At 47.7% G+C, this 19,229-nt stretch overlaps 1 protein-coding gene across 1 annotated transcript; it reads right to left on the bottom strand.

Moving 5' to 3' along the window:
• Positions 1-3,475: 3,475 nt before the first annotated feature.
• Positions 3,476-19,022, bottom strand: LOC119944085 (olfactory receptor 9I1-like). The gene is made up of 5 exons (XM_038765305.1): positions 18,085-19,022; positions 13,699-13,761; positions 10,475-10,548; positions 9,133-9,410; positions 3,476-3,766 (listed from the first exon to the last, which is right to left on the bottom strand). The coding sequence occupies exons 1-5, from the start codon at positions 19,020-19,022 to the stop codon at positions 3,476-3,478; spliced, it is 1,644 nt and encodes a 547-aa protein (XP_038621233.1).
• Positions 19,023-19,229: the final 207 nt, after the last annotated feature.

The following is a 19,229-nucleotide window of genomic DNA, read 5'->3' as shown; positions in this document are numbered from 1 at the left end:
AGAGGAGTTGGTTTCTCTGCAGAGGAAAAAGTCACACCTAACTCACCTTTGAAAGTCAGAGGACCTGAGTTCTTCTCCTAACTTCTCTAGTTGTCGGTTGTATGCTCATGGGCATATCACTTCGCTTTTCTATTTCTCAGTTCCCTCATCTGTATAATGGGGATTTAATCCTCCTCTCTTTGACTTAAATGGTTAGGCCTTTGTGAGACAGGGACTGGGTCCAACCTTGCCTCTACCCTGGCACTTAGGACAGTGCTGGACACACAGTAAGTATTTAACAAATACAATTTTAAAATATCTTGTGTCTGTCCCAGTGCTGAGAACTGTGCTTGACATTTTATATATTATATATTATAATATATTTTATAAATATAACAGTAACAGTGATTATTATTAGTAGTATTTTTAAAAAGAGCTATCATCTACATTCTCTTTAGGAAATAGTGCCACTCAGCACAGAGTTCCAGCAGAAATCTAAAACAAGTTGGGGATTTCATGCCAACATATTTTGCTCACTAGAAAACTTGGTGAAAATATCCCAAAATTTCAGAGATACAACAAAAATCATCATATGCCAGAAGAAAGATAAAAGCTGACTGAGGAAACTCCTGTTACATCTCCGTCCTCTCCATTGTCAGTAAGATCCCAGCTCAGGAGCCAAAGTAGTAGTGAAGCAGCATGTGAAGCAATGTGGCCTAATGGATGGAGCCCAGGCATGGAAGTCAGATGGGAATGGGATCTAATCCCGGCTCTACAGCTTGTCTGCTGCATGGCCCTGAGTAAGGCACTTCACTTCTCTGTGTCTCAGTTACCTCATCTGTAAAATGGGGATTGAGACTGTGAGCTCCACATGGGACAGGGGCTGCGTCTACCTGGATTTGCTTGTATCTCTCCAAGTGTCTGGCACAAGGTAAGTGCTTAACAAATGCCATTGTTGTTATTATCATTAGTGGTTACTATTTATTAAGCACCTGACTGCAATGCTCTGTACTTAAACGTAAGTGATTTATGATGGTATTTCTTAAACATGTACTGTGGGGCGGTTATTCTACTCATAATAATGATGATAATTATGATGATCTTTGTTAAGCACTTACTATGTGCCAAGCACTGTTCTAAGTGCTGGGGTAGATACAAGGTAATCAGGTTGTGCCATGTGGGGCTCACAGTCTTAATCTCCATTTAACAGATGAGGTAACTGAGGCACAGAGAAGTTAAGTGACTTGCCCAAAGTCACACAGCTGACCATTGGCGGAGTCGGGATTTGAACACTTGACCTCTGACTCCCAGTGCCTGTGCTCTTTCCATTAAGCCATGCACTGGGCTAGGTACAAGCTAATCTGGTTGGACCCAATCCCTGTCCCACAAAGGACTCATAGCCTTGATCCCCATTTTACAGACGAGGTGACAGAGGAACAGAGAACTTAAGTGACTTGTCCAAGGTCACAGAGCACACAAGTGACGGGGCTGGGATTAGAACCCAGTTAACTTAATTTCTCTGTGCCTCAGTTTCCTCACCTGCAAAATAGGGATTCAACCCTGTTCCCCCTCCTACCTAATCCTTGTTGGGTAGGGACTGCATCCAACATGATTACCTTGTTTCTACCCCTGGACTCAGATCAGTGCTTGAGACATAGTAAGTGCTTAACAAATACCACAATTATCGTTATTATTATCATTATTGTAGTGGTTAATTTATCATTAGTGACAGCTGTGCTGAAAGAGAGACTAAGGACCCGGGAAGTTTGTGACTGAATATCAATCAATTGTATTTATTGAGCACTTACTGTGTGCAGATCACTGTACTAAGCTCTTGGGAGAGTACAACACAACAATAAATGAACACATTCCCTGCCCACAATGAACTTACAGTCTATAGGACGGGAGGCAGACATTAATATAAATAAAGAAATGACAGATGGGTACAACAGGTGCTAAGGGAGCAAGTCAGGGTGATGCAGAAGGGAGTGCGGGAAGAAAAAAGCGGGGCTTAGATCAGATTTCTTAGTGTTCCCTGTGGAGGCACACATACAAGACCACTTCCAAGAGTCAGCGTGGCATTATGGAGTAAGAATATTCCCTAGAATCTAAATCATGTATCAGGCTGCACCCGTGAAACCCTGCCCATAATATGAAAGACATACACATTGTTGGAGGTGGCAGAGTTGAACTTTGCCAGGGAGATTAGGAGCATATAGGGGGAGGCGAGCCTTCTGAACCTAATCAGTCCAAATGCAGAGGGGCTTTTACAGTAGCAGAATTCCTACCATGAAGAGGTCAGTGGCATATTTCTGCCATCTGTCAACTGGGAAGAGAAGAAAATGGAAATTCACAGCATTTAGACTGTGAGCCCAATGAGGTCCAACCCAATTTGCTTCTTTCCACTGCAGCGCTTAGTGCAATGCCTGGAAAATAGTAAGCACTTAACAAATTCCAAAGTCATTATTCTGATTTGGGCTGATTCAGAAGATTACTAAATTCCAACAGACCAGAACTGGGGCAGTGGAAGTTGCAACTGGTAAGTTGATTTCATTGTGTTTGCACTGTGCTCGGTACTAGATACTCTGCATTATTTTACAAAGCGAGTGTCTTTCTTTTAGCCAATGTCACCTCCTCCCACAGTTCTGTCCTTCTCTTTCAAACACATCATCATCAATAGCATTTATTGAGTGCCTGCTGTGTGCAGAGCAATGCACTGAGCACTTGAGAGAACAATAATAATGATTACAGTGGTATTTGTTAAGCATCTACTATGTGTCAGGCACTGTACTAAGCACTGGGGTAGATGCAAGATTTTGTTCCACGTGGGGTTTACAGTCTTAAGACCCATTTTATAGATGAGGGAATTGAAACCCAGAGAAGTGAAGTGACTTGACCAAAGTCACAGAGCAGCAGATGATTGAAGGAGCTGCTATTAGAACCCCGGTCCTTCTGATTCCCAGGCCCATGCTTTATCCACTCTGCTTCTCAAATACAAAAGAATCAGAAGACACGATCCCAGGGCTCAAGAAATTTACAATTTAGATCCTCCCCATAGAACCATGATTCCTTCTAAACTTGGTCTTCTTCAAGGAATCAATCATTGGTTTTAACTGAGTGCTGAGTGACCTTGGGCAACTCACTTCAATTACAGTTACCTCTTCTGTAAAATGGCGATTAGGACTGTGAGCCCCATGTGGGACAAGGACTGTATTCAACCTGATTAGCTGATATCCACTCCAGTGCCTGGCATGTAGTAAGAGCTTAACACGTCACAGAAAAATGCAAGAGAGAGAGTATAGAAGGGAGACCCCATCCCATCAATCAGCTGCCCCTGCTGCACCAGGAATATTGGACACAGCAATAGAGAAGAACAGGAACTAATCTCACCGTGACGACTCTCCAGGAGAAGATGAGATCATTTGGACACTCCAAATTTGGCTGATTTTCTTCTCTGAACATAAAAGGATGGGGCTAGTCCTGATTTCTCCCAAAATCAAGCTCCTCGATCAGCCCACACCTCCATGGAAACAGGGGCCTCTGGTATCCTTCTTCTAGAACATTCTACAGGGCAGAGACTCACATCTGCTCCTCCAAGCTGGCTGGCCGAAACAGAGGCCTGAGCCACCTTGCAGGGTGGTGGAAGTGGACAGTCCAGACGTGCAAATGAGGAGCTGTAGCTGCAGGACTCCCCAGAGCGGCCGAATTCCAAGACTGGAATCTTCAAAGCTGAGGAGCTAGCAGGGCCACCTAGGACAAGGGTTGATGTTGGAAATAGGAGAGGAGCCTGAGGGGCAGCGAGTAAATGGAGAAAAACCCCACCAAACCCCACTAGCAGGGTTCCAAAGAAAAACATCAATCCATCAATGATACATATTGAGTGCCTACTGTGAGCAAAGCACTGTTCTAAGCGCTTGAGAGGGCACAGCATGATTAAAAAAATGTCACTCACCTGTGTGAGTGAAATCAAATTTAGGACCTTGAGTTTTCTTGCATGCCCTATCTAGTTTTTGACTCTCTTCCTCCTCTTGCATTCAATCAAATCATTGATTTGATTGATTGGTGGTTTTTATTGAATGCTTACTATGTACAGCACCACAGAGTTAGTGGATACATTCTCTGTCCTCTATGAGGAAAAGGCACTTGGAGATGTTTCCCACTTTGATCACTGGCTTATTTTTTTTATAGGATTTGTTAAGCACTTACTATGCATCAAGTATTGTTCTAAGTGCCGGGGTATATACCCTTTCTAACTTTCAAATGAGCAGACTTACCTGGGTTGGGACGGAGTTTTTTATCTCCATATAGGCTGACTGGGTAACCGTGGAAAGAACATTTATTAAGATTTCCTAATCCTCAGGATGGGCAGTTCTAATTTGGGATCTCCCACAGGACACCTAATTAATAGGTCTCTAGATTCCACACTCCTAACCAGATATTAGAAAACTTCAAGACAGTGCACAGGGAGAAAAGGGATCTCCAGTTAGCATTATTGTTTGGATTTGGATTCTCTAATTGGGCCCAAAGCTTCCAATTAGCAAGCTCTCAGACTTCCTAACTGGGTTGTTGGGGAGGGAGGAAACTTGATCAATTGACCAATCAATGGCATTTATTGAGTGCTTACTGTACACAGAGTAAATAAAATAATAAAAATGGTATTTGTTCATTCATTCATTCAATTGTATTTACTGAGCGCTTACTGTGTGCAGAGCACTGTACTAAGCATTTGAAAAGTACAATTTGGCAACAGATAGAGACAATCCCTACGCAACAACAGGCTCACAGTTTAGTTCGGGAAGACAGATAACAGAGCAAAACAAGTGGACAGGTTTAAATAGCCCGTTGTTGGGTAGGGACCATCTCTATATGTTGCCAACTTGTACTTCCCAAGCGCTTAGTACAGTGCTGTACACACAGTAAGCACTCAATAAATATGATTGAATGAATGAATGAATGAAATACCATCAAAATAGATAAACAGAATGATAGATATATACACATAATTAATTAACTAGAGTAATAAATACGTACAAATATACACAAGTGTTGTGGGAAGGGGAAGGGGGTAGGGAAGAGGGAGGGAGTGGGTGCCATGGGGAGGTGAGGAGAAGCAGAAGATAAAGGGGGGCTCAGTCTGGGAAGGCCTCCTGGAGGAGGTGGGCTCTCAGTAGGGCATGGAAGGGAGGAAGAGAGCTAGCTTGGTGGATGTGTGGAGGGAGGGCATTCCCAGGCCAGAAGTAAGACATGGGCCAGGGGTCAAAGGTGGGACAGGCGAGAACGAGGCCCAGTGAGGAGGTGAGCGGCAGCAGAGGAGCAGAGTGTGTGGGCTGGGCTGTAGAAAGAGAGAAGGGAGGTGAAGAAGGAGAGGGCAAGGTGATGGAGAGCTTCGAAGCCAATAGTGAGGATTTTTTGTTTCCTGATGAAGGTTGATAGGCAATCACTGGAGATTTTTGAGCAGGAGAGTGATATGCCCTGTACAAAGATAATACGGGCAGCAGAGAGAAGTATAGACTGAAGTGGGGAGAGACAGGAGGATGGGAGATCAGAAAGGAGGCCTATGCAGTAATCCAGTGGGGATAGAATGAGAGATTGAACCAACAAGGTAGCAGTTTGGATGGTGAGGAATGGTCAGATCTTGGAGATGCTGTGAAGGTGAGACTGGTAGGTTTTAGTGATGGATTGGTTGTGTGGGGTGAATGAGAGAGCAGAGTCCAGGATGACACCAGGGTTGCGGGCTTGTGAGACAGGAAGTATGGTAGTGTCGTCCACATTGACGGGAACGTCAGGGACAGGACAGGGTTTGGGAGGTAAGATAAGAAGCTCAGTCCTGGACATGTTGAGTTTCAGGTGGCGGGTGGACATCCAGGTGAAGATGCCCTGAAGGCAGGAGAAGATACGAGCCTGGAGGGAGGGAGAGAGATCAGAGGAGGAGATGTAGATTTGGGTGTCATCAGCGTAGAGATGATAGTTGAAGCCATGGAAGTGAATGGAAGAAAACGGAAGGGGATCAAGAACTGACCCTTGAAGAACCCTTACAGTTAGGGGATGGGAGGGGGAGGAGGAGCCCACGAAGGAGACTGAGAATGTACGTGGAGAGAGATAAGAGGAAACCAGGACTGGACAGAGACCATGAAGCCATGGTTGGATAACATGTTGAGGAGAAGGGGATGCTCGACATTGTCAATGGCAGCTGAGAGGTGGAAGAGGATTAGGATAGAGTAGGTGCCAATGGATTTGGCAAGAAGGAGGTCATTGGTGATCTTTGAGAGGGCAGTTTCAGTGGAGTGAAGGGGACAGAAGTCAGATTGGAGGGGGTCTAAGAGATAGTTGGGTTGAGGAATTCGAGGCAGCGAGTTTAGACTACTCACTCGAGGAGTTTGGAAATGAAGCGGGGTAGGAGGGAAATAGGGCAACAACTGGAACGGGAAGTGGGGTCAAGAGAGGGGCTTTTTAGGATGGGGGAGACGTGGGCATGTTTGAACACAGCAGGGCAGAAACCATTGGAGAGTGAGCGGTTGAAGATGGAAGTTAAGAAGGGGAGGAGGGAAGGGGTGAGAGTTTTTTAAAGACGAGAGGGAATATCATCTGAAGCACAGGTGGATGAGGTGGCAAATGAGAGGAAGGAGGAGATCTCCTCCGAAGATACTGCTGGGAAGGATGGGAAAATAAAGGAGAGGGTTGAGGGGGATTGGGATGGGGAAGGGGGAGTGGTGACTTTGAGGAGCTCAGGCCTGATGGCGTTAATTTTCCAAATGAAGTAGGTGGCCAGATCGTTGAGGGCGAATGATGGAGGAGGAGGAAGAACAGGGGGCCTGAGGAGGGAGTTAAATGTCCAGAAGAGCTGATGGCAGTAATGGGCATGGATGTCAATAAGGGAAGAAAAACAGTTTTGCATGGCAGAGGAATGGGCAGATTTAAGGCAGGAAAGACTAACATTAAAGTGAACAAGTTTGGCTTGGTGTTTAGACTTTCACCAGCAGTGTTCAACAACTCAAGCATAAGAGCGAAGGAGGCAGACCATGGCAGTGATCCAAGGCTGTGGGTTAGTGCTGTGAGAGCGATGAAGGGTAAGGGGAGTGAGTGAGTTGAGTTGAGAGGGTGGAGTTGAGAGTAGTAATCTGGTCAACAAGAGTGGGTAGAGAGGATAGGGAGGCGAGTTAGGGTGTGATGCGCTGAGAGAGATGGATGGGGTCAAGAGAGCAGAGGTCTCTGTGGGGGAGTAATATAGATTTGTAGTGGGGAGGAGTGTGAGAGAGAAGGCAGTTGAGAAGGTTATGTTGAGAGAGAAGGATTTCAGAGTTGGTGAGCTTTGAGATAGTGCAGCAGTAGGAGATTATGAGGTCGAGAGTGTGACCAATTTGGTGAGTGGGTGAGGTGGGGTGGAACAGGAGGTTGGTGGGGTCAAGGAATGGTGGAAGGCAGAAGAGTCACCAGGTACATTCATGTGGATATTGAAGTCTCCGAGGATCAGAGTGGGCATGGAAAAGGAGAGAAGGAAGGTGAGAAAGGGGTCAAAATGGTTAACGAAGTTAGAGGTGGGACCAGTGGGTGGTAGATGATGGCTCCAAGAATCTGGATGGAGTGATAGAGGTGAATAATATGGGCTTCAAAGGAGGAGAAGGAAAGGGAAGGGGGAGGAGGGATAGTGCGAAAGTGACACTGTGGTGTGAGAAGGAAGCCAACTCCTGCTCCTTTCCCGGTGAGTATGGGGGAGTGGGAGAAGAAGAGGCCTCCACTGGAGAGAGAAGCAGAAGAGACCGTGTCATCCGGGGTGAGCCAGGTCTCAGTGAGGGCTAGGAGAGAACAGGAAAGGAACAGGTCAAGGATGAAAGGGAGCTTACCTGTAATGGAGCAGGAGTTCCATAGGCCACACTTGGCAGCAGCTGTGGAGGGAGGAGAGGGAGGGGAAGGGTGCGTGGGGTGAGGAGGATTTGGATGGGAATGAGTTGGAGGGGCCTGGGAGGGGAGAGAGGGATGAGGGGTGGTGATGAGAAAGGAGAACTGGGATGGGACGGGGAGGGGAGGAGGGGAAGGAAGGGGTTGAAAGGGAGGGGTTTTGGTGGGGAACTGTGCAAGAGAAGGGGGGTGAGGGTTGGCCCTGGTACAGAGGAATTCGAGGGAGGGGGCAGGAAGGATGGGTGGGGAGGAGAAAAGGGAGGGAAAGAGCTGGGTGGGAGAGGGGAAGGAGACGGTGAGGACTGGGAAAGGCAGATGGGAGCAGGAGAATTGATAAATCATAGTGAAGTCAGCGAGGTGAATGACAGCACAGAGAGTAGTTAACAATTAACATGGACTAGCACAATAAAATAAGCAAGTGATGCCAAGTGCAGAATGTTGAATTGTCCATGGGTCAATCAAATCAAATAGGCTAATGGCAAGGAGAGCTTACTATGTGCCAAGCACTGTTCCAAGCACTGGGGTAGATACAAGGGCCACGTGGGGCTCACAGTCTAGATCTTCATTTTCCATATGAGGTCACTGGGGCACAGAGAACTTAAGTGACTCACCCAAGGTCGCACAGTAGACAAGTGGCCAAGCTGGGATTAGAACCCACGTCCCCTGACTCCCAAGCCCATGCTCTTTCCGCTAAGCCACATTGCTTCTCATGTACTTGGGAGACTACAATATGACAGTTGATAGACACATTCCCTGCCCATCACGAGTTTTTAGTCTAAAGGGGATGACGGACATTAATATGAATGGGGAATGATGGACACAGGGAAATGAAAGGATGGGAAATGGATTTCTATCCTACGGGACTTCCTCTTGAGCAAGCCTCCAGGTCAAAATTCACCCTGCACGTTCAGGGAGGCGGGGCTCTATTTCTTTAGATTGAAAGTTCATAATGGGCAGGGAATATGTCTGCTAATTCTGTTGTTTTGGACTCTCCCAAGTGCTTAGTACAGTGCTCCGCACATAGTAAGGCTCACTAACTCCGTTTATTCTATTTATTTTATCTTGTTAATGTTTTGTTTTGTTGTCTGTCTCCCCCTTCCAGACTGTGAGCCCGCTGTTGGGTAGGGACCGTCTCTATATGTTGCCAACTTGTACTTCCCAAGTGCTTAGTACAGGGCTCTGCACACAGTAAGCACTCAATAAATATGATTGAATGAATGAATGAACTCCAACTGATTGACCAAGCTGAGGCAGTACTGCCTGCATCAATGCCGGGAGGGCTAGTGACCCAATGATCAGCGGGTCCAGTGCTGATGTCCTCAGCGAGGATGAGCCTTTGGGACCAGCTTTGGTAACTTGCAGCTTGCCGTTCTCCTTCCTCACTCGGTCGATCCTCGGGGCCTTCATCCGGCAGCGGCAGGCTCCCGTAGTCAAAGCCCACACTCCGGACTCAGCTTCCTCCTTCTCTCCTCCCTGGCACTCTGGCTTCTCTGCCCGCTGCTGTTCATTGGCTGCCCCGCACCCCAACCTGTGTCCTACCCCAGGCACCCTTTGGGGTGGACTGCACCATCCGTGTTTCCAATCAATCAATGAGTGGTATTTATCAAACACTTACCATGTGCAGAGCACTGTACCAATCACTTGGGAGAATATGTTAGAACAGCATTAGCAAAAATTTCCTCTACCCATAACGAACTTACAGTCTAGAGGGAAGTTAATCATCCAGTGAGCATTTGGCCTCTCCGTGATTGTGTCAAGGTACAAAAGCTGTTGCTTCTATGGGCCGAATTTCCTTTATCAGGGTTTGGCTTCCCTCATCACGGCTCCTGCTGCCAAGTTCCGTGGCTCAGACCCGGTGCCCGTGTTCTCACATATCTTGGAATAAAATGCACTGGAAGTGGGGTGAACAGGGAGGCGATCAGATGTTACTCCTTTGCCCAAAACCCAAACATTAGAAGAGAAACAAGAAGAAACAAGAATCACAGAAGCAATGAACAGCCCACACACTCTTCTCCTCTGGTGCAAACCTTCTCACTGTGCCTCATTCTCCTCTGTCCCACCATCGACACCTGGCCCACGTCCTACCTCTGGCCTGGAATACCCTCCCTCCTCAAATCTGCCTAACAATCATACTTCCCCCCTTCCAAGCCCTACTGAGCGGCTCGACCCCTCCAAGAGGTCTTCCCAGACTAAGCCCCCCTTTCCTCAGCACCTCCCATCGCCCCGACTAGCCCCCTTTGTTCTACCCCCACCTCCCCACCCCACAGCACTTGTGTGTATATGTACATATCTATAATTCTATTTATTTATAATTAATGCCTGTTCACTTGTTTTGATGTCTGTGTTCCCCCTTCTATACTGTAAGCCCGGCATGGATTGTCTCTTTTTATTCCTGAATTGTACTTTCCAAGCAATTAGTACAGTGCTTTGCATACAGTAGGTGCTCAATAAGACCACTGAATGAATGAATGAATGCATTAATGAATGAAGATGGACTGTCAGCACGGAAAGATTGGTAAGGTAATTTTGCCAGAAGCAACCTATCTTTCTGCTGAATCTTTGCCCTCTTAAAAGTTGTGATCAAAACACTGTACGTCACCCAGAGTAGATTCCCATAGTCTCTTCCCACTCGCAAATTTCAACTTGCCTCTGTCACAGGCCTTGTTTGATACCCTAAAGGCAACAAAGCCATTGGCAATCAGTGCCAGATTCATGCCAATAAGACCCAAGATACTTTATTCCATGATCTCTCCCATTAGACTGTAGGCTCCTTGTGGGCAGGGAACATGTCTCCCAACTCTGTTCTATTTTGTTCTACTGAGCTCTTAGTACAGTGCTCTGCACACAGTAAGCACTCAATAATATGATTGATTGATGGATTGTCAATGGACCGTAACCCAAAATTCAAGTGCTAGCTAATGCTTAGAAGGATGTGTGCTGCACCCAGTGCTCTGGGGGATTTAATTAAACTACTTTCAATCAGTGGTATTTATTGAGTGCTAAGTGTGTGCAGAGCACTGTACTAAGCACTTAGAAGAGTGCCATATAATAATATAATAGCATTTATTAAGCACCTACTATGTGCAAAGCACTGTTCTAAGCACTGGAGAGGTTACAAGGTGATCAGGTTGTCCCACGGCAGGCTCACAGTCTTCATCCCCATATTACAGATGAGGTAACTGAGGCCCAGAGAAGTGAAGTGACTTGCCCAAAGCCACACAGCTGACAATTGATGGAGCCGGGATTTGAACCCATGACCTCTGACTCCAAAGCCCGTGCTCTTTCCACTGAGCCACTCTGCTATAACAGACATATTCCCTGCCCACAACAAGCGCAATAAAACAGAGGTAGCAGAAAAGTTCCCTATCCATAATGAATTTCCAGCCTAGATGAACCTTATCGAAAACTTACCTGAACCTAATCTAAACTGCTCCAACATCTGACAGGCATTTCATGACTAATTTGGGACATGCCTGGAGTTAGGAAGAGCAACAAGAGGATGCATTATATGGTTGCTGTCTGATTCTAAAATGCTCTGATAATGGCCTAAGAAAAAAAAAGTATCAATCAGTAGAAGAGTGACCCCAGATGGTTACTTAGAAGAGTTCTGAGTGAACTTCAGAAATTATTCTTACTAGTAGTAGTAATAATACTACTAGTGGGCCTACTGTGTTCCAAACATTGTGCTAAGTACCAGGGTGAATATAACATAAACAAACTGGACACAATTCCTGTCCTAGGTACTGTTAACAATCTAAGATGGAGGAAGATCACATATTTAATCCCCATTTTGTAGAATGAGGGTCCCCATTTTCTTGAAGAGGAAACTGAGGCACAGAGAAATTAAATTCATTCATTCATTCATTCAATCGTATTTATTGAGTGCTTACTGTGTGCAGAGCACTGTACTAAGCACTTGGGAAGCACAAGTGGCAACATATAGAGACGGTCCCTACACAACAATGGGCTCACAGTCTAGAAGGGGGAGACAGACAACAAAACAAAACATATTAACAAAATAAAATAAATAGAATAGCAAATATGTACAAGTAAAATAAATAGAGTAATAAATATGTACAAGCGTATATTCAGGTGCTGTGGGGAGGGGAAGGAGGTAGGGCGGCGGAGAGGCAGAGGGGGAGAGGAAGAAGGAGGCTCAGTCTGGGAAGGCCTCTTGGAGGAGGTGAGCTCTCAGCAGGGCTTTGAAGAGAGGAAGAGAGCTAGCTCAGAGGATGTACAGAGGGAGGGCATTCCAGGCCAGGGGGAGGACATGGGCCGGGGTCAATGGCGGGACAGACAAGAACGAGGCACAGTGAGGAGGTGAGCGGCAAAGGAGTGGAAGGTGCGGGCTGGGCTGTAGAAAGAAAGACAGGAGGTGAGGAGGAGGGGGCAAGGTAATGGAAAGCCTTGAAGCCGAGAGTGAGGAGTTTTTGCCTGATGCGTAGGTTGATTGGTAGCCACTGGAGATTTTTGAGGAGGGGAGTAACATGCCCAGAGCGTTTCTGCACAAAGATGATCCAGGCAGCAGCGTGAAGTATAGACTGAAGTAGGGAGAGACAGGAGGATGGGAGATCAGAGAGGAGGCTGATGCAGTAATCCAGTCGGGATAGGATGAGAGCTTGAAAGAGCAGGGTAGCGGTTTGGATGGAGAGGAGAGGGCGGATCTTGGCGATGTTGCGGAGGTGAGACAGGCAGGTTTTGGTGACGGCTTGGATGTGAGGGGGGAACGAGAAAGCGGAGTGGAGGATGACACCAAGTTTGCGGGATTGTGAGACGGGAAGGATGGTAGTGTCGTCAACAGTGATGGGAAAGTCAGGGAGAGGGCAGGGTTTGGGAGGGAAGATAAGGAGTTCAATCTTGGACATGTTGAGTTTTAGATGGCGGGCAGACATCCAGGTGGAGATGTCCTGAAGGCAGGAGGAGATACGAGCCTGGAGGGAGGGAGAGGGAGCAGGGGCAGAGATGTAGATTTGGGTGTCATCAGCGTAGAGATGATAGTTGAAGCCATGGGAGCAAATGAGTTCACCAAGGGAGTGAGTGCAGATAGAAAACAGATGGGGACCAAGAACTGACCCTTGAGGAACCCCTACAGTAAGGGGATGGGAGGGGGAGGAGGAGTCCACAAAGGAGACTGAGAATGAACAGCCAGAGAGATAAGAGGAGAACCAGGAGAGGACGGAGTCTGTGAAGCCAAAGTTGGATAGCGTGTTGAGGAGAAGGGGGTGGTCCACAGTGACAAAGGCAGCTGAGAGGTCGGGGAGGATTAGGATAGAGTAGGAGCTGTTGGATTTGGCAAGCAAGAGGTCATTGGTGACCTTCGAGATGGCAGTTTCCGTGGAATGTAGGGGATGGAAGCCAGATTGGAGAGGGTCGAGGAGAGAGTTGGAGTTGAGGAATTTGAGACAGTGGGTGTAGACGACTCATTCAAGGAATTTGGAAAGGAATGGTAGGAGGGAGATAGGGCGATAACTAGAAGGGGAGGTGGGGTGAAGAGAGGGTTTTTTGGGGATGGGTGAGACATGGGCATGTTTGAAGGCAGAGGGGAAGGAACCAGTGGAGAGTGAGCGGTTGAAGATGGAAGTTAAAGAGGGGAGGAGGGATGGGGCAAAAGATTTCATAAGATGAGAGGGAATGGGGTCAGAAGCACAGGTGGCCAGAGTAGCACTTGAGAGGAGGGAGGAGATCTCATCTGAAGATACTGCTGGGAAGGATGGGAGAGTAAATGACTTGCCCAAGGTCATACCACAGGAAGACTGGATTTAGAACCCAGGTTCACGTGTTTAAAATATTTAGAAACAAAATGGAGTCAGAGCCAGTCTGTACCTCTCAGGGTGATTAAACTGAAAGAAAGGGTAGCTATTAGTAAATAGAGAAATCTCCATTCCCCTAATAACCGGGAAAACAGGGGAAAGACTTCAAAAATAACAGGTAATTCAACTTCCTCTGAGTGGCCCCGGTTCTCCCCTCCCCACATCCCTCCACCACCACCAGCACTGTGACCATGCCCTATTTCTTGATTGTGTGAGTCTTCAAAGCAGCAATTAAATGGGGCAATTTGCCATCCAATGTCCTTCACGGTTACTGTGGAAATACATCCCAGCCATCTAGAAGAGGTTTGTATGGCTCTGTCTGGGAGCTGGGAACGGAATTAGTCAAGAGGCATCAGCTCCCCATTGTCCCAAGGTGGGATCCCCCAAAGGATCATAGGAGCAGTGAGGAAATATAAGAGAGGGTTGTTCTGCTTTGGCTGAGACCAGAATTAATCAGGGGTCATCAGCGCCCCAATGCCCCAAGGCCAGATCCCCCAAAGGTTCATAGCAGCAGAGAGAAAATGTGTCCCAGCCCTCTAGGACACATTCCCGCTCTCTCCTCTTCCTCGCCCTTACCGAACCTTGCTCACCCTGGATGACACGGTCTCTTCTGCTTCTCTCTCCAGCGGAGGCCTCTGCTTCTCCCACTTCTCCAAACTCACCGGAAAAGGAGGAGGTGTCGGCTTCCTTCTCACACCGCAATGTCACTTTCACACTATCCCTCCTCCCCCATCCCTTTCCTTCCTTCCTTTGAAGCCCTTATTATTCGCCTATACCACCCCCTCCAGATTCTTGTAGCCATCATCTACCACTCCTCTGGCCCCACCTCCAACTCTTTCAACGATTTTGACCCCTTCCTCACCTTCTTTCTCTCCTTTTCCATGCCCATTCTGATCCTCGGAGACTTCAACATCCACATGGATATCCCTGGTGACTCCTCTGCCGCCGCCTTCCATCTCTCCTTGATGCTGCCAACCTCCTACTCCACCCGACCTCACCACTCACCAACTTGATCACACCCTCAACCTCATCATCTCCTACCGCTGCACTATCTTCACCCTCACCAACTCTGAAATCCCTCTCTCTGATCATAACCTTCTCACCTGACTCCTCACTCACACTCACCCCCCTCACAAGTAAATCAATATTACTACCCAATATAGACCTCTGCTCTCTCGACCCCATCCATCTCTCTCAACGCGTCACACCCCACCTCACCTCCCTATCCTCTCTAGCCACTCTTGATGACCAGGTTACTGCTCTGAACTCCATCCTCTCTACTCAACTTGATTCCCTCACTCCCCTTTCCCTTAACCATTCTCTCATCAGTAACCCACAACCTTGGATCACTGCCTCTGTACACTTCCTTCGCTGTTATGCTCAATCTGCTGAATGCTGCTGGAGGAAGTCTAAACACGAAGCCAACCTTGTTCACTTTAATGTTATCTTCTCCTGCCTTAACTCTGCCCTCTCCTCTGTCAGGCAAAACTATTTTTCCTCCCTTATTGACACCCATGCCCATCATCCCCATCAGCTGTTCCATACATTTAACTCCCTCCTCAGGCTCCCTGTTCCCACCCCTCCTCCATCCCTCACCCCCAAACGATCTGGCCTCCTATTTCATTAGTAAAATTAACACCATCAGATCTGAGCTCCCCAAAGTCAATCCTCCCCTTTCTCCATCTCCCCCGCTCTCAACTTTCTCCTCTACTCTCCTATCCTTCCCAGCAGTATCTTCAGATGAGCTTAGTACAGTGCTCTGCACACAGTAAGCACTCAATAAATACAATTGAATGAATGAATGAATCTCCTCCCTCCTCTCAAGTGCTACTCCATCCACCTGTGCTTCAGACCCCATTCCCTCTCATCTTATGAAAATTCTCGCCCCTTCCCTCCTCTCCTCCATAAGTTCCATTTTCAACTGCTCACTCTCTGCTGGTTACTTCCCCTCTGCCTTCAAGCATGCCCACATCTCCCCCATCCTAAGAAAAACCCTCTCTTGACCCCACTGCCCCTTCTAATTATCACCCTATCTCCCTCCTACCCTTCCTTTCCAAACTCCTTGAATGAGCGTCTTCTCTGCCTCAAATTCCTCAATGCCAACTCTGTCCCAGACCCCCTCCAATCTGGCTTCCATCCCCTACACTCCACTGAAACTGCCCTCTCAAAGGTCACCAATCACCTCCTGCTTGCCAAATCCAATGGCTCCTACTCTATCATAATCCTCTTCGACCACTCAGCTGCCTTCGACAATGTGGACCACCCCCTTCTCCTCAACACGCTATCCAGCCTTGGCTTCACAAACTCCATCCTCTTCACTGTGTCTCGTTCTTGCCTGTCCCGCCGTCGACCCCTGGCCCACGTCCTTCCCCTAGCCTGGAATGCCCTCCCTCCACACATCAGCCAGACTAGCTCCCTTCCTCCCTTCAAAGCCCTACTGAGAGCTCACCTCCTCCAGGAGGCCTTCCCAGACTGAGACCCCCTTTTTCCTCTTCTCCTCCTCCTTCCCTCCCAATTGCCCCACCCTGCCCTAACCCCCTTCCTCTCTCCATATTACTTGTATATATTTCTACATATTTATTGCTCTATTTATTTTATTTGTACATATTTACTATATTTATTGTATTAATGGCGTGAATATAGCAGCTATAATTCAATTTATTCCGATGGTATTGACACCTATCTACTTGTTTTGCTTTGTTGTCTATCTCCTCCATCCAGACGCTGAGCCAGTTGTTGGGTAGGGACCGTCTCTATATGTTGCCGATTTTTACTTCCCAAGTACTTAGTACAGTGCCCTGCAAACAACATGAAGTGCTCAATAAATACGATTGAATAAATGAATGAATCAGAGAAGCAGCATGGGGTAGTAGATAGCTCACAAGCTTGGGAGACAGAAGCTCATTGGTTCTAATCCCAGCTTCCCCAGTTGTCTGCTGTGTGACCCTGGGCAAGTCACTTCACTTCTCTGTGCCTCAGTTCCCTCATCTGTAAAATGGGGATTGAGATGGTGAGCTCCACCTGGGACAGGGACTGTGCCCAAACCAATTTGCTTCTATCCACCCCAGCACTAAGTACAGTGCCTGGCACATAGTAAGTGCTTAATGAATATGACAATTATCATTATTATTATTGTTATTAATATTATTATTATCAACAGGGTCTGGTCTGTGAAGTTACCCCTTATCTTTTAATGTTCCAAAGGTGACCTCTAGACTGTAAGCTCACTCTGGGCAGGGAATGTGTCCGTTATATTTTTTATTGTACTCTCCCAAGCTATTAGTACAGTGATCTATACTAGAGATAGAGAAACAGCTTCGATTAGGGAGGCAGCGTGGCTCAGTGGAAAGAGTTCGGGTTTGGGAGTCAGAAGTCGTGGGTTCTAATCCCGACTCCGCCACTTGTCAGCTGTGTGACTTTGGGCATGTCACAACTTCTCTGGGCCTCAGTTCCCTCATCTGGAAAATGGGGATTAAAACTGTGAGCTCCATGTGGGACAACCTGATTACCTTGTATCCCCCCAGCGCTTAGAACAGTGCTTCACACGTAGTAAGTGCTTAACAAAAGCCATCATTATCTACACACAATAAGCACTCAATAAATATGATTGACTGACTGACAGGACAGTCAGGTTGAGAGAAGGGCTGACATCTGGTACCTGGAATATTGCTCTGCCAATCACATCCAAGAACTCTGTGGTGCTCCCTCTTTCCTGTTCTTTCCCCTAGTGAGGTAACCAGCGCTCAGAAGCAGGATGGCCCAGGGCAAAGAGTCTGGGGCCTAGGAGTCAGAGGACCTGGGTTCTAATACTGGCTCCTTCAATTGCACACTCTGTGACCTTGGGAAAGTCACTTCTCTTCTCAGTTACCCCATCTGCAAAATGGGGATTCAATCCTACTCCCTACTATTTAGACCACCAGCCCAGTGTGGGACAGGGACTCTGTCCAATCTGCTTGTCTGATCTCCACCCCAGCTCAAAGTCCTGGGCTTGGCACATATTTAACAAGGATCGTAATTAGTCTTACTCAGTAATGCCTCCTGCCCTGGTAGGGTTTGGCAGAAGGTCCCTCTCTCCTCCAGGCCAATTTCAAAACACCCAGCCCCGCCAATTTAGACCTCCTTCCAGTCACAGGTCCAGCCCTGGGTTCTTTTGTAATCATCACCCATGGAAGAAAAATGAAATACATTTGAAAAAAGAATACAGGTCATCAGAGGCCAGGCAAGCCAACCTCAGCGAGGGGATGCATGTGGCCTGTGAATGCAGGACTTGGATCCAGGACAGTTTGGCTTCGGGATCCACATGAGGAAGACTTCCATGAGCCCAGTGGAGGTGATGGATGGGAATCGTTTGCTGCCAGAGCCAGAGGAACGTTTTCAATAAATGGACTTGACCTTTTACAGCCCTTGAACGATCTTGGTCCTGTGGAGAACTCTCCTCAGGGCCATCTTCACCTCTTTGTTCCTCAGACTGTAGATCACAGGGTTGAACATGGGGATGACCACGGTGTAGAACACGGATATCACCTTGTCCACCTCCAGGGCCTGGCCCATATTGCCTTTCAGGTACATGAAGGCGAGAGTCCCAAAGAACAGAGCCACCGCGGTCATATGAGAGCCACAGGTAGAGAAGGTCTTGGCCCTCCCGCCGGCCGAACGGATGCACAGGATGGCCTTGATGATGAACAGGTAGGAGATCAGGATCACCATCACGCTGGTCGTGATGACGGAGAAAGCTAGCAGGTAGATGACCAGCTCCTGGGCCTTGGTGTCAGTGCAGGACAGCTTCAGCAAGGGCGGGAAGTCACAGAAGAAGAAGTCCACGTGGTGAGACTTACAGAAGGACAGAGAGAAAGTGCAGGCCGTGCGGATCACGGAGTGGACCAGTGCCCCCGCATAAGCTGTGGACACCAGCCCCCAGCGGGCCCAGGGTGTCACAATGGTGACATAGAGGAGGGGGTGGCAAATGGCCACATAGCGGTCGTAGGCCATGACCGCGAGGAGGAAGCACTCGATGCTGGCGCACAGCGTGAAGAGGAAGAACTGAGCCACACATCGTCCAGATGTGATGGATGCTCCCCCAGACCTCAGGGCCACTAGCATCTGAGGGATGATGACCGAAGAGTAGCAGGCATCCAGGAGGGCGAGATGACCGAGGAAGAAGTACATGGGTGTCTGGAGATGGGCGTCCACCTGGATGAGCCCAAATATGCCCAGGTTGCCCCACAGGGTGAGGAGGTAAATGACCAGGAATACCCAGAAGAGGACCCTCTGCAGTTCCGGCCGCCCAGGGAAACCCATTAGGAGAAACTCTGTCTCTTCAGTGCCATTCTCAGCCATTGAGCTGGGGTTAGCTTCTGAGATGAAAAAGAAAAAGAAAAGAGTTGACCTAGTGGAAGAGGAAGATGGTTTCTCTGCAGTGGTACAAGTCACACCTACCTCATCTTTCAGAGTCAGAGGACCTGAGTTCTCATCCTGACTTCACCACTTGCTGTTGTATGATCGTGGGCAGGTCACTTTACTTTTCTATTTCTCAGTTTCCTCATC

Source organism: Tachyglossus aculeatus, chromosome 22 (assembly GCF_015852505.1).
Source record: "Tachyglossus aculeatus isolate mTacAcu1 chromosome 22, mTacAcu1.pri, whole genome shotgun sequence".
Taxonomy (NCBI): domain Eukaryota; kingdom Metazoa; phylum Chordata; class Mammalia; order Monotremata; family Tachyglossidae; genus Tachyglossus; species Tachyglossus aculeatus.
The sequence above is the reverse complement of the archived record's forward strand: the minus strand, read 5'-3'. Positions and strand labels throughout refer to the sequence as shown.

What these genes read in the sequence shown, in the direction of transcription:
- LOC119944085 (XM_038765305.1), bottom strand. Translation starts at nt 19,022, where the DNA reads ATGGCTGAGAATGGCACTGAAGAGACAGAGTTTCTCCTAATGGGTTTC. An exon ending in ACCAAGATCGTTCAAGGGCT is followed by an intron (nt 13,762 to 18,084) that starts GTAAAAGGTCAA and finishes CCCGGTTATTAG; the next exon opens with GGGAATGGAGATTTCTCTAT. An exon ending in ACTATGGGAATCTACTCTGG is followed by an intron (nt 9,411 to 10,474) that starts GTGACGTACAGT and finishes TGCCTGGGGTAG; the next exon opens with GACACAGGTTGGGGTGCGGG.